We start from the raw sequence: 17,500 nt of genomic DNA, 5'->3' as shown, positions 1-17,500 counted from the left end.
GTCCGCGCTCCTCCCATGTGCAGGGGCACGCAGGTCCTCCGCACCCTGGTCCCTCCAAACCGTGGAGCACTCCCGCTGCCGTGGTGTGGGGACCTCGGTGTTCCTGGCTCAGAAATCTGTGCAATTCCCTGAATTGTTCACTGGAGCCTCCAAACATGGTCCACACTGCTTGCCGCCATCTTGGATCCTCACTACCATGTATTTTAAAGTCCTAAAATTGTAAAGGTATGATATGTGCCAGATTCACAGACCAATTAAAGATTTTTTTTCTGCTCTTTTTATGATTAGAAGACCTTTTTTCATAAGTCATATTGATTGTAAATCAAACTGAAAGCCAATTTAACTATGCATTTAAGAGAAAGAATGGTAAGTTTTGATGATATAGTATCCTAGGATGTATTGGTCATGTAAGTTGCAGTTCTGGCTGGAGACACTTTTATGTCTCAATCAGCTTTGGAGTTGTTCTCATGTGGAGGGAAAAACAATTTATGTTATCTATTCTGTTTGGTCTTCTTGATTTATTTTTTCTTTTGTGTGTCCAAGGTCTTCGGGGGACATTCCTCTGTCATATCTGATTTTTATCAGTTTTGGTGGAACCCATAAATTCTCTTCTCCTGTATGAACATATGAAACCCCCTCTCATCATAACGTGTTTCCTGTTCTCCATTCTGAGGTTAGGACATCCTTGAAATAGACAGGCTGATCTAATTCAGTAGATTTTTCTATAATGCAATGTCTCTCTGCAGCTGTTGTTTGCTGTTCCTTAGCTTTTAAGAAATTTAAAGTCAATAACATTATGTAATCTATCTCTGGGGGTCTTTGATACTCCTCTCTGTTTGTTAAAGTACATTGGATCTTTCAATGACTCCTTGTTCTGTAGGATCGTGTGGTATACCTGTGATATGTTTTATATTAAAAATAGATTAAACATTTCATTTTATTAGATAAATGCATTGTGTCATTATCAGTCTTAATTTGTATAGATATACACATAATTGCCATAACTTCTAATAAGTGCATAATAACATAATCAGCTTATTTAGAACTTAAGGCTGTTGCCCATTGAAATCCTGAATATGTGTGTATAGTATGGTGCACATATTTCAGTTTACCAAACTCTGTAAAATAAAGCACATCCATTTGCCAAATTTCATTTCTTTGGCTATCTCTGGGGTTACTTCCTTCAGGTAATGGGCTTTGGTTATATAAAGATGAAGTCGGACATCTTCTCATAATTTCCTTGCTTTGTTGCTAAGTGATAGAAAATCCCTTTTTTTAAACCTTTGCTGTTAACATGGTGGTTTTTTTTTTTTAAATGAAACTCTGAAGCCTCTAGCATACTTCTTATCAATGGTTGATCAATTTCATCATTGCCTTGTGCTAGAGAGCCTGGTAGACCCATATGAGATCTGATATGTGTTATCTACAGTGGATGATTCATATTTCTGATGGCTTGTAATTGAATAAATGGTGAAGTTAAGTCAGAATCATCCTGAGTTAGATCAGCAGTTTTTAATATGCAGAACAACTATTTCTGCATATTGAGAGTCAGTTACTATACTAAGAGATTCTTGAAAATCTGATTCCACCATCAGAATTGCATATAATTCTGATTTTTGAACTGATTCATAAAGACTCTTACATACCTTCCTTATATTTTTTTCTTATAATCTGCCATTTTTTTAATTTATTGGCATCAGTATAAAATATAAGAGCACAAGAAATTGGAGCTCTCTTTATTATATAAGGATAAATCCAACTAGTTATCTTTATAAACTTAAGTCTTTTTTTTTTTTGCTATCTGTTGTTGATTTCTCCGAGAAATTCACGCAAGCTCCTTGCCAGTGCTCATTGTCTGCCCATAATGAGGCAATCTCAGCATTAGTAAAAGGTACCACAATTTCCTCTAGATCTATTCCAGCTAATTGATGAAGTCTCGTTTTTCCTTTTAGGATCAATTCAGAAACATTTTCTATATAGGTTTTTATTGTTTTTTTTACATTGTTTGTGTGCCACAAATGTCCATTCTAGTATATAATCTCCCCACTGCATAAGAATTCCTGTGACAGAATGAGTAGAAGGCGAGGTAAATAAAATACAGGCCACTGGATCGAGACAGTCTGTATATGCCTCTTGTAGTTTCCTCTCTACCAGAGCCAACTCATTTTTAGCTTCAGCTGATAACTTTCTTGGACTATTTAAGTCCTTAACCCCTTGTAAGGTTTGAAATAAGTTACTTAGCTAAACCAACTGTAGGCCATAGCCAGTTAATATCTCCTAGCAATTTTTGAAATCCATTAAGAGCCCTTAATTGCTTCCTTCTGATTTATACCTTTTGTGGTTCTAATTTTCTTTTTTGTTTGGTTTTTTTTTTTTGAGACAGGGTGTCTCTGTGTGGACTTGGCTGTCCTAGACTCATTTTTGTAGACCAGGTTAGCCTCAAACTCACAGTGATCTGCCTGCCTCTGCCTCCCAAGTTCTGGGACTAAAGTATATTGATCTAGTTGTTCTCTGTTTTGTTCCAGTACATTTTGTAAAGCCTTTGTCCTATCTCCTTGTTGCTCATTCTGTTCTATGAGTTTTAGAATCTCTTGTTTTACATCCTGTTTTCAGCCTTTTTTTTTTGTTTGTTTGTTTATATTGTTCAATTGTTCTTTGTGTTGTTCTATGTGTTGTTCCAGTATCTTTTCTAAAGCCTTTGGCTTTGAAAAGACATAAAAGGTTAATCTAATTATTAAAATTAAAATAAAGATTATGGATGTAACCACAGTCATAATTTTTAATTTGTCCTTTACTTCTGTCTTAAAGCCATAGAAAAGATTATCAGCCAAGCTCCAAGAAGTCTGTTTTATTGTCTCTCCCATCCTGCATGTTTTATTTCCTTAAAAGTTGTGTTTAGCATAGAGGTGTGATTATTAAACAGTAATCTCCTCTGTGTCTGGTCTGTGCCACTGATGCTGTGCTGTGTCTGACCACACTCTTGTTTTCTGCTCCCAGAGAAGATCGGTTTCACCTCCCACCAGAACTTAGAATTATTTTACCAGATCCCAATTCCTCCACCAATCAATTAAACAACTGTCTGACTTGGAAGAGCTCATAGTTTGGGTATAATAAACTTGCTTTTTTTTTCAGGTAAGTTTTTGTCAGTTTAAAAGGCCTCTCAATTTTTCTTTTAGCACCGTCATTATCTGACAGGGGTTTGTTTTTATGTCCCAAACTATCAAGTTCTGAGAATGTTAAGTAGCTAAGAAACTGGATAGCAGAGGTTTTTCTAATAGTTAGTCTTTGACTCCTCTGAAAACTTCCTGGGCAGGTCAGAGCAAAGTGCCTGGTTCCCTGTTAGCCCTTGGCTCTGTTTCTTGGGCCTCTGGCTGTGTTCTGTCTTACTTGCTTGTGGAAAGTTTGTCATAGCTAAGGGCTCTGGAGGGCAGCTGTCCTTTCATGCCTCAGAAAATTAGATTAGACCTCAGCTGTAGTTGAAACTTTCTCTCCTCCTTTGGATATAGTAACTTTGGTCCTGGAGAGTGTTAGTTTGAAGTTTCCATCTGGAACATTTTAATGTTTAAAACTGAATATTAAGGGTATGGATAGTATAAAATCTGTTGGGCACCATTTGTTCATTGATTATTGATATTTAATGTTAAGTTGTTATTTTAATAAATCAATAGTTGCTCTTTAACCAGCTCATATACAAAAATAACCACACAAAGAGACTAGAATCTATTTAATTAACCTAGAGCACAATGCTGCACAATAATTACTCCATCCTAAGCCTCCAAGTTAGTATAGTTTCCTCCAATTCAGATTTCCCACATTATGGTTGCTTTTTATTCATATCCAAGGTCTGGCTCATTCCTCCTGGTACTTCCTGGTCTTTTTCATGTGCATCTATCCACCTTCTTTTTCTCCTCCCCTTACTCAGCCAGGATGTCCCACCCTGTTCTCTGTCTTGCTCAGCATTGTCTAGTTGTCTTTTATTGGCAATACAGAGAACAAATGGTGACATGTTTACACAAACTTGAGACAGGAGATACTTAGAATAAACATCACAACTCAATGTCCAGATTGAAACCAGATAGTGGGGTAGGGAAATCAGCATTTGAATGAACAAGTGTAACTTGTCCACAGTCCACAAGAACATTATGCCAACAAGGCCCCACATACTATAGAACTATTGCTGATGGTGTTGATGGATGATAGAACTAGATGGAAGATCTTTATTGCTGAAGACATCAATGGCTCTCAGACATGGAAAAATAAAGCTAGAACTAAATTGGCTTCTCCCTCCCTTTTAGTTACCTTTTGTAAAGCTAGAAGGCACCACGTTAACTTCTGAAGGAGATTTGTCACCAAGTTCCACTTAGCTATGGATTCATTGTGGTACATTACCAATATGCCAAGCAAGCTGTGCTCACTGGTGCAATAGTGCCATAACTGGTGTGGGTGAACAGCGTTTCAGTTTAATTTGAGGTCCACTCTACAGCAAGGATTGCAAATGGTACTATAAGCTAGAAACAGGAGGTCAGAGGTTCCAGTGGAGGTGTTACTACTGTTATTTTCTTTAATGAATATAATATGACTATCAAATTAACTTCTAAAAGTGTGTGTGTGTGTGTGTGTGTGTGTGTGTATGTTTGTGCATGTTTGTGTTTGAACCTGTAGTTAATTGCTACTGTTAGCTTCGGTTGTTCATGGAGGGAGACTTCTCTTTTGCAACAAGAAGTACAAAGCAAATTCAGAAAAGCTCAAACTTCTGAAACAAAGAGACAACCCCTGTGGCATGGTGGCCCAGGACTAAGTCATAGATGGAAAAAACAGCCATATCACCTTCTTTAAGGTTCAAGAACCAATGGGGAAGAGGAGTGTTAATTCAGAACACTTCTGTTCTCGCAAGAGATCACATCCAAAGATCTTCTAGGTCTGTGTGATCTGGTAGGAATACAAACACACCTTTAATCCAGAAGGCAAACAGATATAAATTCAAGGCCAGCTTGGCATAGAGCAAATATCAGGTTAAAAAAAAAAAAAAGCTTAAGGTTCAAGCGTAGTGGTACATGCTTTTAATCTAAAACAGTGAGGGAAAAGTAAGTTCGTAGAAGGAAGCATCCATGTTTAAAAGTGATTTCTAATGGAGCGACAGAAAAGGTGATGAATCAGAGACGATTTGACAGAACAGATTATGCCTATCTCTCACGAGAAGACAGAGGAAAAGGGAAGCTAGTTAAGAGGGAGTTTTACAGAGAAAGGAGTAGTTTTACCAACACTGTAATAAAGATATGGGTTTCATAAAGAACTCAGGTGAAGATGGAGCAAGCTGGGAAATGAGAAGAAGCCAGAAGATTAGAACAGGTCTCTGAGTTAGTTTGAGGACAAGCAGAGCAGTTCTGGGCAGAGAGAAACCAGATTAAGAAAGCCAACTGGGAGAAGAGTTTGAGCCAGAACAGCTGAGTTGAACCAGCCAGCCCAGAGCTCAGAAAGAACAAGTAAGGGTGAGCACATTAATCATTAAGTCTTAGAGGATGAAAATATTCCAGGCCCAGGTTAGATTATACAAAGGCTAGAAGCTTCCAGGACTAGGCCTAAGTTAGCAGAAGGAAGCAGCAAGCCTCCCAGATAACACTTGAGTCAGGAGAATAAAATTACTTTTATAATTCAGTAGAAATGTAATCAGCAAAAGAAGAGGGAGAATCTTCTTGTGGTTCTTTCCTCTGCATTGAAACACTCTATTTGAGGGTAGAGACAGATTTCTTTTTCTTTTCTTTTCTTTTCTTTTTTTAGACAGGGTTTCTCTGTGTAGCCCTGGCTGTCCTGGACTCACTTTGCAGACCAGGCTGGCCTCGAACTCATAGCGATCTGCCTGCCTCTGCCTCCCAAAGTGCTGGGATTAAAGGTGTGTGCCACTGCTGCCTGGCCTGAGACAGATTTCTTTCTTTCTTTCTTTCTTTCTTTTTTTTTTTTTTTTTTTTTTTTTTTTTTTTTTTTGTAACGTATTAAATGGCTATTTAATTTAATCTTTCCCAGCCACTTCACAGTTGACATTATCTCCATATTTAATGACTATGAAAGTAAAACAGGAAAATTATGCAACTTGCTAAATTACATTTGATCTCTCTAATATCCTGACCAACCTGTGCCTGAACACTACCTCTTCCTAAACCAGCTCATCTGATCTTCAGACTTCTCAGCTAGAATTTTCTGCTCAATGGAGTACATTAGAAGTTGTCCCTAACTCCTACCTTTTGATCCTACATTGGCCAGGAGCGTTAATGTATAAATGTAATCCTACTTCCAAGTGAGAGACTTTTGAATATTTAAAGTTGCCTCCTGGCACCTAAAGCTTTTTTTCTTTTTTCTTTCTTTCTTTCTTTTTTTTTTTTTTTTTATTAATTTATTCTTGTTACATCTCAACGGTTATCCCATCCCTTGTATCCTCCCATTCTTCCCTCCCTCCCATTTTCCCCTTATTCCCCTCCCCTATGACTGTTCCTGAGGGGGATTACCTCCCCCTGTATATGCTCATAGGGTATCAAGTCTCTTCTTGGTAACCTGCTGTCCTTCCTCTGAGTGCCACCAGGTCTCCCCCTCCAGGGGACATGGTCAAATGTGAGGCACCAGAGTACGTGAGAAAGCTGAGACAGATTTCTTAAGGGTCAGAAAGTAAGTGAAACAAGTCTCAAGAAGTTCCTGAAACTAACAAAATTCACAAGGGCCTTCCCTCTGTTTACACAAACATACACAACTGCTTTGGAGAACAAACTCTGTCAGGCTGAGATGCCTTCAAGTTGTTCAGAGAGGCTCAGGACTGCCCCAGTGGGTAGCCCGTCCCCTACACAGGACTGCAGTTTTCCTGAGTCATCACTTGTACTGGTGTGGGCTTTTGGTAATGCAGTTGCCTTTGAGTCATTCACACTCCTGTAAGTAAGCCCAAATAAAATCCCTGGTTTACTAAGGTACAGTTGAGTGGAATTACTCTTTGACTTGCTCTATCTTAGGTCAATAGATGTTTGCTCACGTCTGCCCAGGAAAACCCACAAAACACTTTTTGAGATGAGAACTGTATTTTTTCATTAATGAAGGAATTACACAAAATATAAATATAACAAAATTGATGATGCTGAGAAAGGATTAATGATAAAGTAGGCAAAATTAAGTTCCAAACATAAGCAAAATTAGTGCAAACTCATGATGATAAAACAGGAGTCACTTAGCACAAAATTTATTACACTTACAAAAATTTATTAACAAAAATACCTGCCCTTTTGAACATAATACCACCACACAGATGTAAACTATAGTGATGCAATTTTGGTAGTCAGATAAAACAGATAAATAGGAGTGAAATGGAACCCCCAAATCAACCTTCACTTTTCTGATCAAATGATAAATAGTAGCCTTTTCCTTTGCTTCTTTTTAATGTTAATTTTCTTACAAACATAGTTTTTTTTCTATATAAATTTTTGCATCTAGATAAATATAAATATAGAGTTCCTTGAAATTTTCCTTTTAGTCTACTAATTTTGCATCCAGACATGTATTAATTATTGAATTCTCAGAATTTTGTATAATTACTTTCCCTATTCTCGTCTCGCCAGTTAGAGAAACAGATACAATTCTGTTAGAGCTTTGTTGCCTTGATTTATTGCAGTATACATGACTTTTGTCTCATTCTCTAAGAATCTCAACCCACGTCTGAAATTCACACTTGACTTCAAGCGGCTCCTCTCATGAGCTGCAAAGAATGGAAGGCACCAATACAAGAGGCCTTAAAGCAGGTCCTGAGTTTTTCTAGACATTAAGGGAAATAAATATCTTTGAAAGAGGGAGAAATGGCTGCCACAACTTCATGAATGTACCAATTACCTCATAAATACAAAGGTTTAAATGCACAACAATGACCCATTGTGCTATTTTAATCCCATTAGTCCACTCTGATCATTTTGGGGTGAATGGCTTGTTATAACTTGTCTTCCTTTGCTAACTAAACCTATATTTAAACTGTGTCTCTTGATTGATTTTTCTTTTCCTTCAAGAACACTCAGGAGTCTAAGAAAAACCTTGACCTAGAACCACAACTGTCATTGTTTCTGAGATATTGTTATTGATTGCATTGTTATAATAATTTGACAAAGGGTATACATCAATTCTTAATTGTTCTTCTTTGACTGACAGCCTATTCATTTGCATGTTTTTATTTTATTCATATAATAAAGGTGTCTTAAAAACAAAAACAGAAACACCCAAAGCAGGCCCTGAGTTCAAAGTGTAGGGAGTCTTGTGGGAAGGGGAGGGGAGAAAAGGACCTGGAGGTGACAGGAGCTCCACAAGAAGATCAACAGAACCAACTAACGGGGCCCAGAGGGGCCTGCTGAGACTGAAGCACCAACCAAGGACCATGCATGGACTGGATCTAGGCTCCCAACACAGATGTAGCCAATGGACAACTCAGGCTTCGATGTGGATCCCCTGGGAAAGAGTCTGATATGGACTCTGTTGCCTGCTTTTGACCAATTGCCAGGCTCAGTCCTGATGTGACTTGATGAGCTGGGGTGGGGGAAAAGCAGTGGCTCCCCTTTTCTGAGGAACAGGGGAGGGTGGAGGGGGAAGACAGAGAGAAGGTATAACTTGAAGGAGAGGAGGGATTGGGATGTAAAATGAATAAATAAGTAATTTTTTTTAATTTGAGAAATTTATTCAGATTACATTTCAATTGTTATCTCCTCACTTGTATCTTCCCATTAACCCCTCCCTCCCTCTTTCATCCTAGTCCCCTCCCCTATGTCTGTGACTGAAAGGGATCTCCTCCCCCACAATATGATCACAGCCTATCAGGTATCATCCTGGTAGCCTGCTTACTCTTCCTCTGAGTGCCACCAGGTCTCCCCACCAAGGGGAAGTGGTCAAATATGGGGCATTAGAGTTCATGTCAGATTCAGTCCCTGCTCTCCACACAACTGTGGAGAATGTGCTGTCCATTGGCTAGATCTGGATAGTGGTTCTAGGTTTACTGCATGCATTGTCCTTGGTTGGTACAATAATTTGAGCAGACCCCCCTTGGGTCCAGATCCGCCAGCCTTAATGGTCTTCTTGTAGGTTTCTAGGACCCTCTGGATCCTTCTATTTCCCTATTATTCCTTACCCCTTTCACCTAGAGTCCCAATAGGAAATCCCAGTATCTATCCCAATCTCCTGCTAAGTGAAGACTTTCAGGGGACATCCCTGTTGGGCTAGTGTCCAATTATAAGTGAGTATACGCCATGTGTATCTTTCTGGGTCTGAGTTAACTCACTCAGGATGATCATTTCTAGTTCCATCCATCTGCCTGCAAATTTCAGGATGTCCTTGGTTTTAATAGCTGAGTAGTATTCCATAGTGTAAATGTACCACCATTTCTTTACCCATTCTTTGACTGAGGGACATCTAGACTGTTTCCAGATTCTGGCTATTAGGAGTAAGGCTGCTATGAACATGGTTGAGCAAATATCCTTGTTGTGTGGTGGGGCCTCTTTTAGGTATATTCTAAGGAGTAGAATAGCAGGGTTTTGAGGTAGCCCTGTTCCCAGTTTTCTGAGAAAGCACCAGATTGGTTTCCAAAGTGGCTGTAAAAACTTTGCACTACCACCGGCAATGGAGGAGTGTTCCCCTTTCTCCACATCCTTGCCAGCATGTGCTGTCACTTGAGTTTTTGATCTTAGCTACTCTGATGGGTTTAAGATGGAATCTAAGAATCATTTTGATTTGCATTTCTCTGATGACTAAGGATGTTGAACATTTCTTTAAGTGTTTCTCAGCCATTCGCTATTCCTCTGTTGAGAATTCTCTCTTTAGTTCTAAGCTCCATTTCTTAATTGGGTTATGTGGTTTGTTGGTGTTTAATTTTTGAGCTTTTTATGTATTTTGGATATTAGACTTTTGTCAGATGTAGGCTTGGTGAAGATCTTTTCCCAGTCTGTAGGCTATTGCTTTGTTCTGTTCACAGTATCTTCTGCCTTACAGAAGCTTCTCAGCCTCATGATATCCCATTTATTAATTGTTTACCTTAGAGACAAGGCTGTTGGTGTTCTGTTCAGGAAGTTGTTTCCTGTGCCAATGAGTTCCAGGCTCTCCCTCACTTTTTCTTCTAACAGATTTAGTGTGTCTGGTTTTATATTGAGGTTTTTAATCCACTTGAACTTGAGTTTTGTGCATGGTGAGAAATATGGATCTACTTTCATCTTTCTACATAGACATCCAGTTAGACCAGCACCATTTGTTGAAGTTGCTATCCTTTTTCCATGAAATATATTTAGCTTCTTTGTCAAAAATCAAGTGTCCATATATGTATGGATTTATTTCTGGCCCTATCTGTTCAGACCAGTTCAGTCCCCTCTGAGCGAGGGGGAACTCCTGCTGGATTGTGGCAGCTGTCTAGGCTCTGTCTGAGCGTGTGGGAACAGCTGCCTGGGTTGGGTCAGCTGGCTAGGCTCTGCCTGAGCTTGTAGGAACAGCTGCCTGGGTTGGGGAAGCTGGCTAGGTTTCTGCCCAATCCTCTCAGGCTGGTTCAGCCTCTCCCAAGAGCATGGGAGCCCCTGCTGGGCTGTGGCAGCTGGCTAGGCTTCTACTAGAACCCCTCAGGCCAGTTCAGTTCTGCCCAAGTGTCAGGAACAGTCCACTGGGGTGGCTGGCTAGATTTCTACCAGATCTGTTTAGACCATTCCACCTTAGATCAGTCAGTCCAAGAACGGGGGGTATAGAACTGTAGCTGGAGAACATGTCCACAGCCTCCTGGGTCCCTGTGGGGGCCCTGGGTCCCTCCGTGGACTGGCGGGGTGGTCTGAGGTCTGATTCACACGTTTTCCTGAGTTTTCCCTAGGCCAGCAGCTCCAGACTCTGGTGCTTCACCACCCACAGGTTAGTCCCACATACTGAGTTATATATAGAGCACAGCTGCAGCTCGCAGGCGTGTACCAGCCTAGACTCTGGGGACTAGGCACCTGCTCTCCATGGGCCAGTTGGATGGCTCAAGGCCAGACCCACCTGTGCTGTGCACTGTGTGGACCCCTCTCACCTAGGGCTCTCCAGAACTTGCGGTCTGTAGCTCCCAGCTGGGTCCCCAGTCTCTGTCCTGCAGATAAGATACTGTGCGTGTTCGATGCAACCATCTTGGATCTCCATAAACAAAAATTTAAATGCCCTGAGTTATGATTGAAGTCATACAGGGTCATGATACATTGGGAGAGTGGGGTGGTGATATTGAGGTCCCCACGAGCTGATACTCCACACCCATGCACATGCAGGGTGCCCACTAGGGAATGTTTTGTTTTAATTTTTATTACTTATTTCTTGCGCGCATGCACACACACGCGCGTGTGCGCGCGCGCGCGCACACACACACACACACACACACACACACACACTTGTACATGAAGATCAGAGGTCTCCTTCCACCACGTGGAATCCAGGCATCAAACTCAGATGCACAGGCTTGGCAGCAAGTGTCTTTACCTGCTGAGCCATCTTGCCATTCCAGGACCATGTTTTGTTTTTGTTTTTCTATTTGTGTGTGCTTTGACAGTTTCATGCATGTACATAGCTAATTTCAGTTGTTTTGAAACCCATTTCCCCTCTTCCACCAAAACCCTCGGGACTCTCAGAATATAGAATGTTTTATTGCTCACCTTTCCCTTCCTACCCACTGGCTGTGCCTCTCCCTAGCACCCTCCACAGAGCCCCCTTCACGTCCTTGTTCCTCAGGGTATAAATCAGAGGGTTGAGCATGGGGGTGACGATGGTATAAAAGAGGGCAACAAACTTCCCCTTGCTCTCAGAATAGCTGTCCTTGGGCTGTAAGTATGTATAGGTGGCTGAGCCATAAAAGAGAGAAACCACCAGGAGGTGGGACCCACAAGTCCCAGTGGCCTTTCTGCGTGCAGCCACTGACTTGACCTTTAGCACAGCCCTAGCAATCTGTGCATAGGAGCCTAGAATGAGCGTGGCTGGGACCGCAACAATCACTGCTCTGGCCACAAACATCTTGGCCTCGGTTCCTTCTGTGTCCTCACAGGCCAACTTGAGGAACACAGGCATCTCGCAGAAGAAGTGATTCAGCCGATGGCCACAGAGGGGCATCGCCATCATGAGTCCTGTTTGGATCAAAGAGTTCAAGAGGCCTCCCATCCAGGAGATGATAGTCAACGCCTGGCAGAGAGAGGGGTGCATCATGGTCGTGTAGTGCAGTGGGCGACACACAGCCGCATAGCGGTCAAAGGCCATCACCACCAGAAGCACACTCTCTGTGGAGCCCAGGGCAAGAGATATGAACAGCTGGGCCACACACCCACCATAGCTGATGGTCCTGTACAGTCCATGAAGGTTGATCAGGAGCTGGGGCACAGTGCTGGTGGTGATACAGAGGTCCAGGAAGGAGAGGTGTGAGAGGAAGAAGTACATGGGAGTGTGTAAATGAACATCCATTCGGGAGAGAGCCATGATAGTGATGTTACCAAAGAGCGTCAGGGAGTAGAAAATTAAAATATAAATAAAGAAGATGAGTTCTAGTTGAGGCCAGTCTGAGAAGCCCACCAAAATGAAGCCTCCTGCCAAACTGGTGTTGTAGCTTCCCATAGCCTTTGACCTGCACAAGTACCAGGAGGCAATTCAGTGCATCCTATGAAGAGTAAGGGTTCACACACTGTTTGCAGGATTCTTTGCATACTCCTAAACCATGAGTTTCTTATCTGATCTGGTATCCAGTTCACCTCCCTCCAGCCTTCTCCTCTTACTCTACTTTAGGCAAAACCTCTATGGATTAGGAAAGACATCCTCTTTGTTTGAACCGTATCTCTGCGGTCTTTTTGTTCCTACACTTTAGCCAGGTCTCTCAGTCTTGTAGATTTTGTTCTCATTACACTGAGATTTGTACCTAACCCAGGACTGTGGAAATTGCTTTAAAAATAGAGAGAAAGGGGTTGTGGAAAAGGCACATACCACGCAAGTGAGACTAGAGCTTAAACTCCCTCCAACATCCACAGAAACCTCTCCTTTGCTCACAAACATCAGTGAGTTGTCAGGCTCAGCTGTGTCTTCCTTATTGTAAGATGACATCATTAACTTACTGCGCCAGCATGAAGAATGCAGCAGTTGGCCTCTCATCCCAGAACTTTATTACTGGCTTGGAGATAGATTTGTGGTACAGGAACTGCCTGGTGTCTGGGAAACCCTGCTTTTATTATTAGACCCGAAAACATATTTCACTATTTATGGAGACCACACATACACAGAGGCACTCATGAAGACAGAGAGAGGTGAAGGTAGGCACTCACCAGTCTTTGCAATGAGGAGCCTCAGCAGTGCCAGATATGTCAGTGCCTAAATGCTCAGTGCTTGATAAAGGGATTAGAACCAAACTGTGTCATTAAAAGATCATTTAAATGCATAACAACATATTAAGACTAACCCATTTTCCCCTGTTGTGTTTGCATATGTAACCCTTCCATCAGTCTCTGGAAACCTGAACTCAACCAAAGCTGAGTGGGCACTAAATCATTCCCTGTGCTCCTTCTGCGTCAGACCCTTGTGCCAACAGTGACACCCACCCTGGAGAAATCATGCCACGTTTATTCTTTCCTATAAATATTTATGGTGATGTTCAAGACTCCTTAATGAAATATATAATAATAACTCACCAACTTTTTAAGTATAAGACCAAAAAATAAAACTGGATGGTGGTGGCACATGCCTTTAGTCCCAGCACTTAGGAGGCAGATCTCCAAGTTCGAGGCCAGCCTGGTCTACAGAGTGAGTTCCAGGACAGCCAGGTCTACACAGAGAAACCCTGTCCTGAAAAAAAAATTAAAAAAGGATGAGGGGAACCAGAAAATAAAATGAGTACAGTCTGCTCAATTGAAATTCAAAGTCTGGGTGAATACATTGCTTTCTAAACACTGATTTACCACGCCACAGAACTTTGCCTCAAATTAAGAATACTCTTCCATCCTATGCCACTCTGATAAATTTTTCTTCATTTACTTTCAACAGTTTTGGCCATGGTTCTTCTTCCCTAGATCCGATCTCTTCAGTTTGCTTTGCATTTTTAAATACTTGGCATCTCAGAAATTGAGTTTTAGAAGGGACTGTTAAACCCATGTGGCTTATCAACCCTGTACTCCCTTGAGTTTGGGGGGGGGGGACAGTTGTGCTTACCTCTCAATTCAACCTGGAAGATCATGTGATTCCTGTTACTCTTTGGTCCTGACATCATCTGGTCCTGATGTGGAGGGCTTGAAGCCTAGCTGTAATCCTAGGCTAGTTTTGCATATACACATGAACCTCTTCCCTAATGGTCTTGTGAGCCCAGGCACACCGCTAAGAAGAAGGAAGTGCCTTCCACTGCACTCTGGTCCCTTACCCTAACAAAGACTAGGAAGGTCCTGATATATTATTAAGCTACTCTTTCCCCTCTGGACATTTCTAGTACCTCTTTAATAGCAGTGGCAACAGAATTATCTATCAACTGTGGCCTTTGAGACCTCTGGGCCCCAGTGTGGCAATTATAACTGGCTGGCTGGTTCTTGCTGTCCTCGCCTCCTTCAATTCCCTGCACACTGCCCAACCTTAGCTCCTCTATTCCTCCATACTCTGCCAAGTCTAAATTGATCCACTCAGGATCCTTAGAACACACCCTTTCACTTGAATCACACAACTTTATATTGTACGATTCCTCACATATCCCCAACTTGGACCAAAGTCCGGTTATCCCCAAATTAGATCATTTTCTGTGTCTCACATAAACCTACCATGTTTGCCACCAACCCCATGTGCTATTTCTATAGAATTCTAATCAAATGTGCATGTTCTCAATTATGCATGCCATTGATCTGAATAAGCATTTACTTCTTTGACCAAAAGTTTGTCTTTTCAGGGGCTCTTTAGATTTCATATGAATTTTAGAGTAGATGTCTTTGTTTCTTGCAACTAAAATAACTTTTGCCATTTTGTGGGAATGGAATTAACCCTGCAGAGTGATTTGGACTAGCATTGCCATCTTAACAGTATTGAGCTTCCCAATCCGTGGTCATGGGACCTACATTTGCTTTAATTTCTTTTGCTACCATTTTATAGATTTTCATATACTGGTTATTTACGTCCTTGGTTAAACTAATTTCTGAATTGTTGTTGTTGTTGTATGATAAATGATTTTTTTCTCAGTCTCCTTTTGGAATTGTTTAATTTTCCCTGTAACATTTTTTGAGGCCCTGGAAAACAAAAGAGTAAGAAAATGGGGTCCCCCATACTCTCCCAGAGTGTACAGAATTTCATCCTGGAACAGTCCATATGTGTCCAATATCTACTTCTAGGCTTCCAACCATATTGTACAGAGGCAAGAGATGCCAAAAGAAAGAAATGATAAAAATCTAATTTGTTGGTATTAAGTTTTGTTTTTCCCCTAATCTATCTATTAATTTTCAGGTATTCAAATAAAAGTTTATGTTTTCTGCCTGCAACTTACAGTTGCTTTAAATGGGAGAAACAAAACAGAATCTGTTCATTCCATCTTCCCCAGAAAAAAAGATAGAAAAACAGACAGACAGATACACACACACACACACACACACACACACACACACACACACACACACGAGAGAGAGAGAGAGAGAGAGAGAGAGAGAGAGAGAGAGAGAGAGAGAGAGAGAGAGAGAGAGAGATACTTATATACAAAGAGACACAGACACACACACAAAATCACATTCCCAGCTTGACCATTTCTTTTATGGAATGTTAGAAAACTTAACTTAAAAAGGACATACAAGAGCTGGGGAGATGGCTCAATGAATAAAGGCATTTGCCACCAAACCTAATGCCCAGAGAACACCAATTTCCATAAGTTATCATATGACTTCCATGGATGTGCCCTAGCATGCACATGCCCTCACTCAATAAATAAATACAATAAGTTTTGTTTTGTTTTGTTTTAAGACAGTGTTTTTCTGTGTAGCCTTGGCTGTTCTGGGACTCACTCTATAAAGCAGGCTGTCCTCAAGATCAAAGATCTGCCTGCCTCTGCCTTCCAAGTGCTGGGACACTGTCTATACATACCCTGAAACTGTCTGACCACCAGATAACACCAGAGGCATCACAATGGGAAGAGGTCAGTGTAAGAACACAAGCAACAACTCCCAGGACCATTTGACACCACTAGAAACCAACAGTCCCACCACCACAACAAGCCTTGAAGATAATATCAAATCCAACACACAGGAGAAAGATTTCAAATCTGAAGTTATGAAAACAATAGAGGCCTTAAAGGAGGAAAATAAATTCCTCAAACTAGAACAGAAATACACAAAGAAAGAGATGAAAGAATTGAACAAATTGCACAAAGAAATTAGTGAAAGACAGGACACTACAATCAAACAGGAGAAGGAAATAAATAAAAGGATTCAAGACCTTAAAATGGAGATAGAAGCAGTGAAGAAAATACAATCTGAGACAATCCTGGGAATGGAAAACCTAGGGAAAAGGACAGAGCCTACAGACATAAACATCACCAACAGAATACAACCACTTTAGAGATCAATATGTCACTTTCTCAGAACACTTAGAATAGTGCTACCTCAGGATCCAGCTACACCACTCTTGCACATCTACCCAAAAGATGCTCCACCACATCATGAGAACATTTGCCCAACTATATTGATAGCAGCCTTATTCACAATAGCCAGAATATGCAAACAACCTAGATGTCCCTCAGCTAAAGAATGGATAAAGTAACTCTGGTACATTTACACAATGGAATACTACTCAGCTATCAAAAACAAGAAAAACTTGAAATTTACAGACAAATGGATGAAACTAAAAACGATCATCCTGAGTGAAGTAACTCAGACCCAGAAAGACACGCATTGTATATACTCACTTATAAGTGGATATTAGCCCTACATAGATGTCCTCTGAGAGATTCCACCCAGTGGGGGATCAGGACAGATACTGGGACATGCAGGTGGACTCTGGGTGAAGAGCTGTGAATTGTATGGAAGAGTTGGGGGATGGAAAGACAGAGAGGGCGGAGAGTTGTCAGAAGCTTCACAGGGATTCTATGACAAGACTAGTGGATGTGGACCCAAGGATGCCTGCACAAACCGGTGCACCAAACAAGGAAATTGCAAGCAGAAGCCCTAGATCCCCTCCACATGGGGAGAGGGGAGCAGGGACTGCCTCTAACAAGAACTCTGATGCCCTCAATTTGATCAATGTCCCTTAGAGGGAAGCCCTGTTGGAACACAGAGGAAGGGGATGCAGGCTATCCAGATGAGACCTGATAAATAGTGGTCAGATGGTGGGGGAGGAGGACCCCACCTGTCAGAGGTCTAGGGGAGAAGAATAGAATAGAAAAGGAAGGGAGGTGGAACAGGGAGATAAGAGTGAGGGGGTCACATTCGGGATGTAATGAGAATTAATAATAATAATAATAATAATAATAATAATAATAATAATAATAATAATAATAATAATAATAAAATTTAAA

The 17,500-nt window shown here is 41.1% G+C and overlaps 1 protein-coding gene across 1 annotated transcript; it reads right to left on the bottom strand.

The window, feature by feature from the left end:
* Window positions 1–11,664: 11,664 nt before the first annotated feature.
* Window positions 11,665–12,600, bottom strand: LOC127208752 (olfactory receptor 10-like). Its single transcript, XM_051168315.1, has one exon. The coding sequence runs from the start codon at window positions 12,598–12,600 to the stop codon at window positions 11,665–11,667; it is 936 nt and encodes a 311-aa protein (XP_051024272.1).
* Between the last annotated feature and the right edge of the window lie 4,900 nt (window positions 12,601–17,500).

Source organism: Acomys russatus, chromosome 25, assembly GCF_903995435.1.
Source record: "Acomys russatus chromosome 25, mAcoRus1.1, whole genome shotgun sequence".
NCBI classification, from domain to species: Eukaryota; Metazoa; Chordata; class Mammalia; order Rodentia; family Muridae; genus Acomys; species Acomys russatus.
Note: the sequence above shows the minus strand (reverse complement) of the source record. Positions and strands in the feature narration are given on the sequence as shown.

What these genes read in the sequence shown, in the direction of transcription:
- LOC127208752 (XM_051168315.1), bottom strand. Translation starts at nt 12,600, where the DNA reads ATGGGAAGCTACAACACCAGTTTGGCAGGAGGCTTCATTTTGGTGGGC.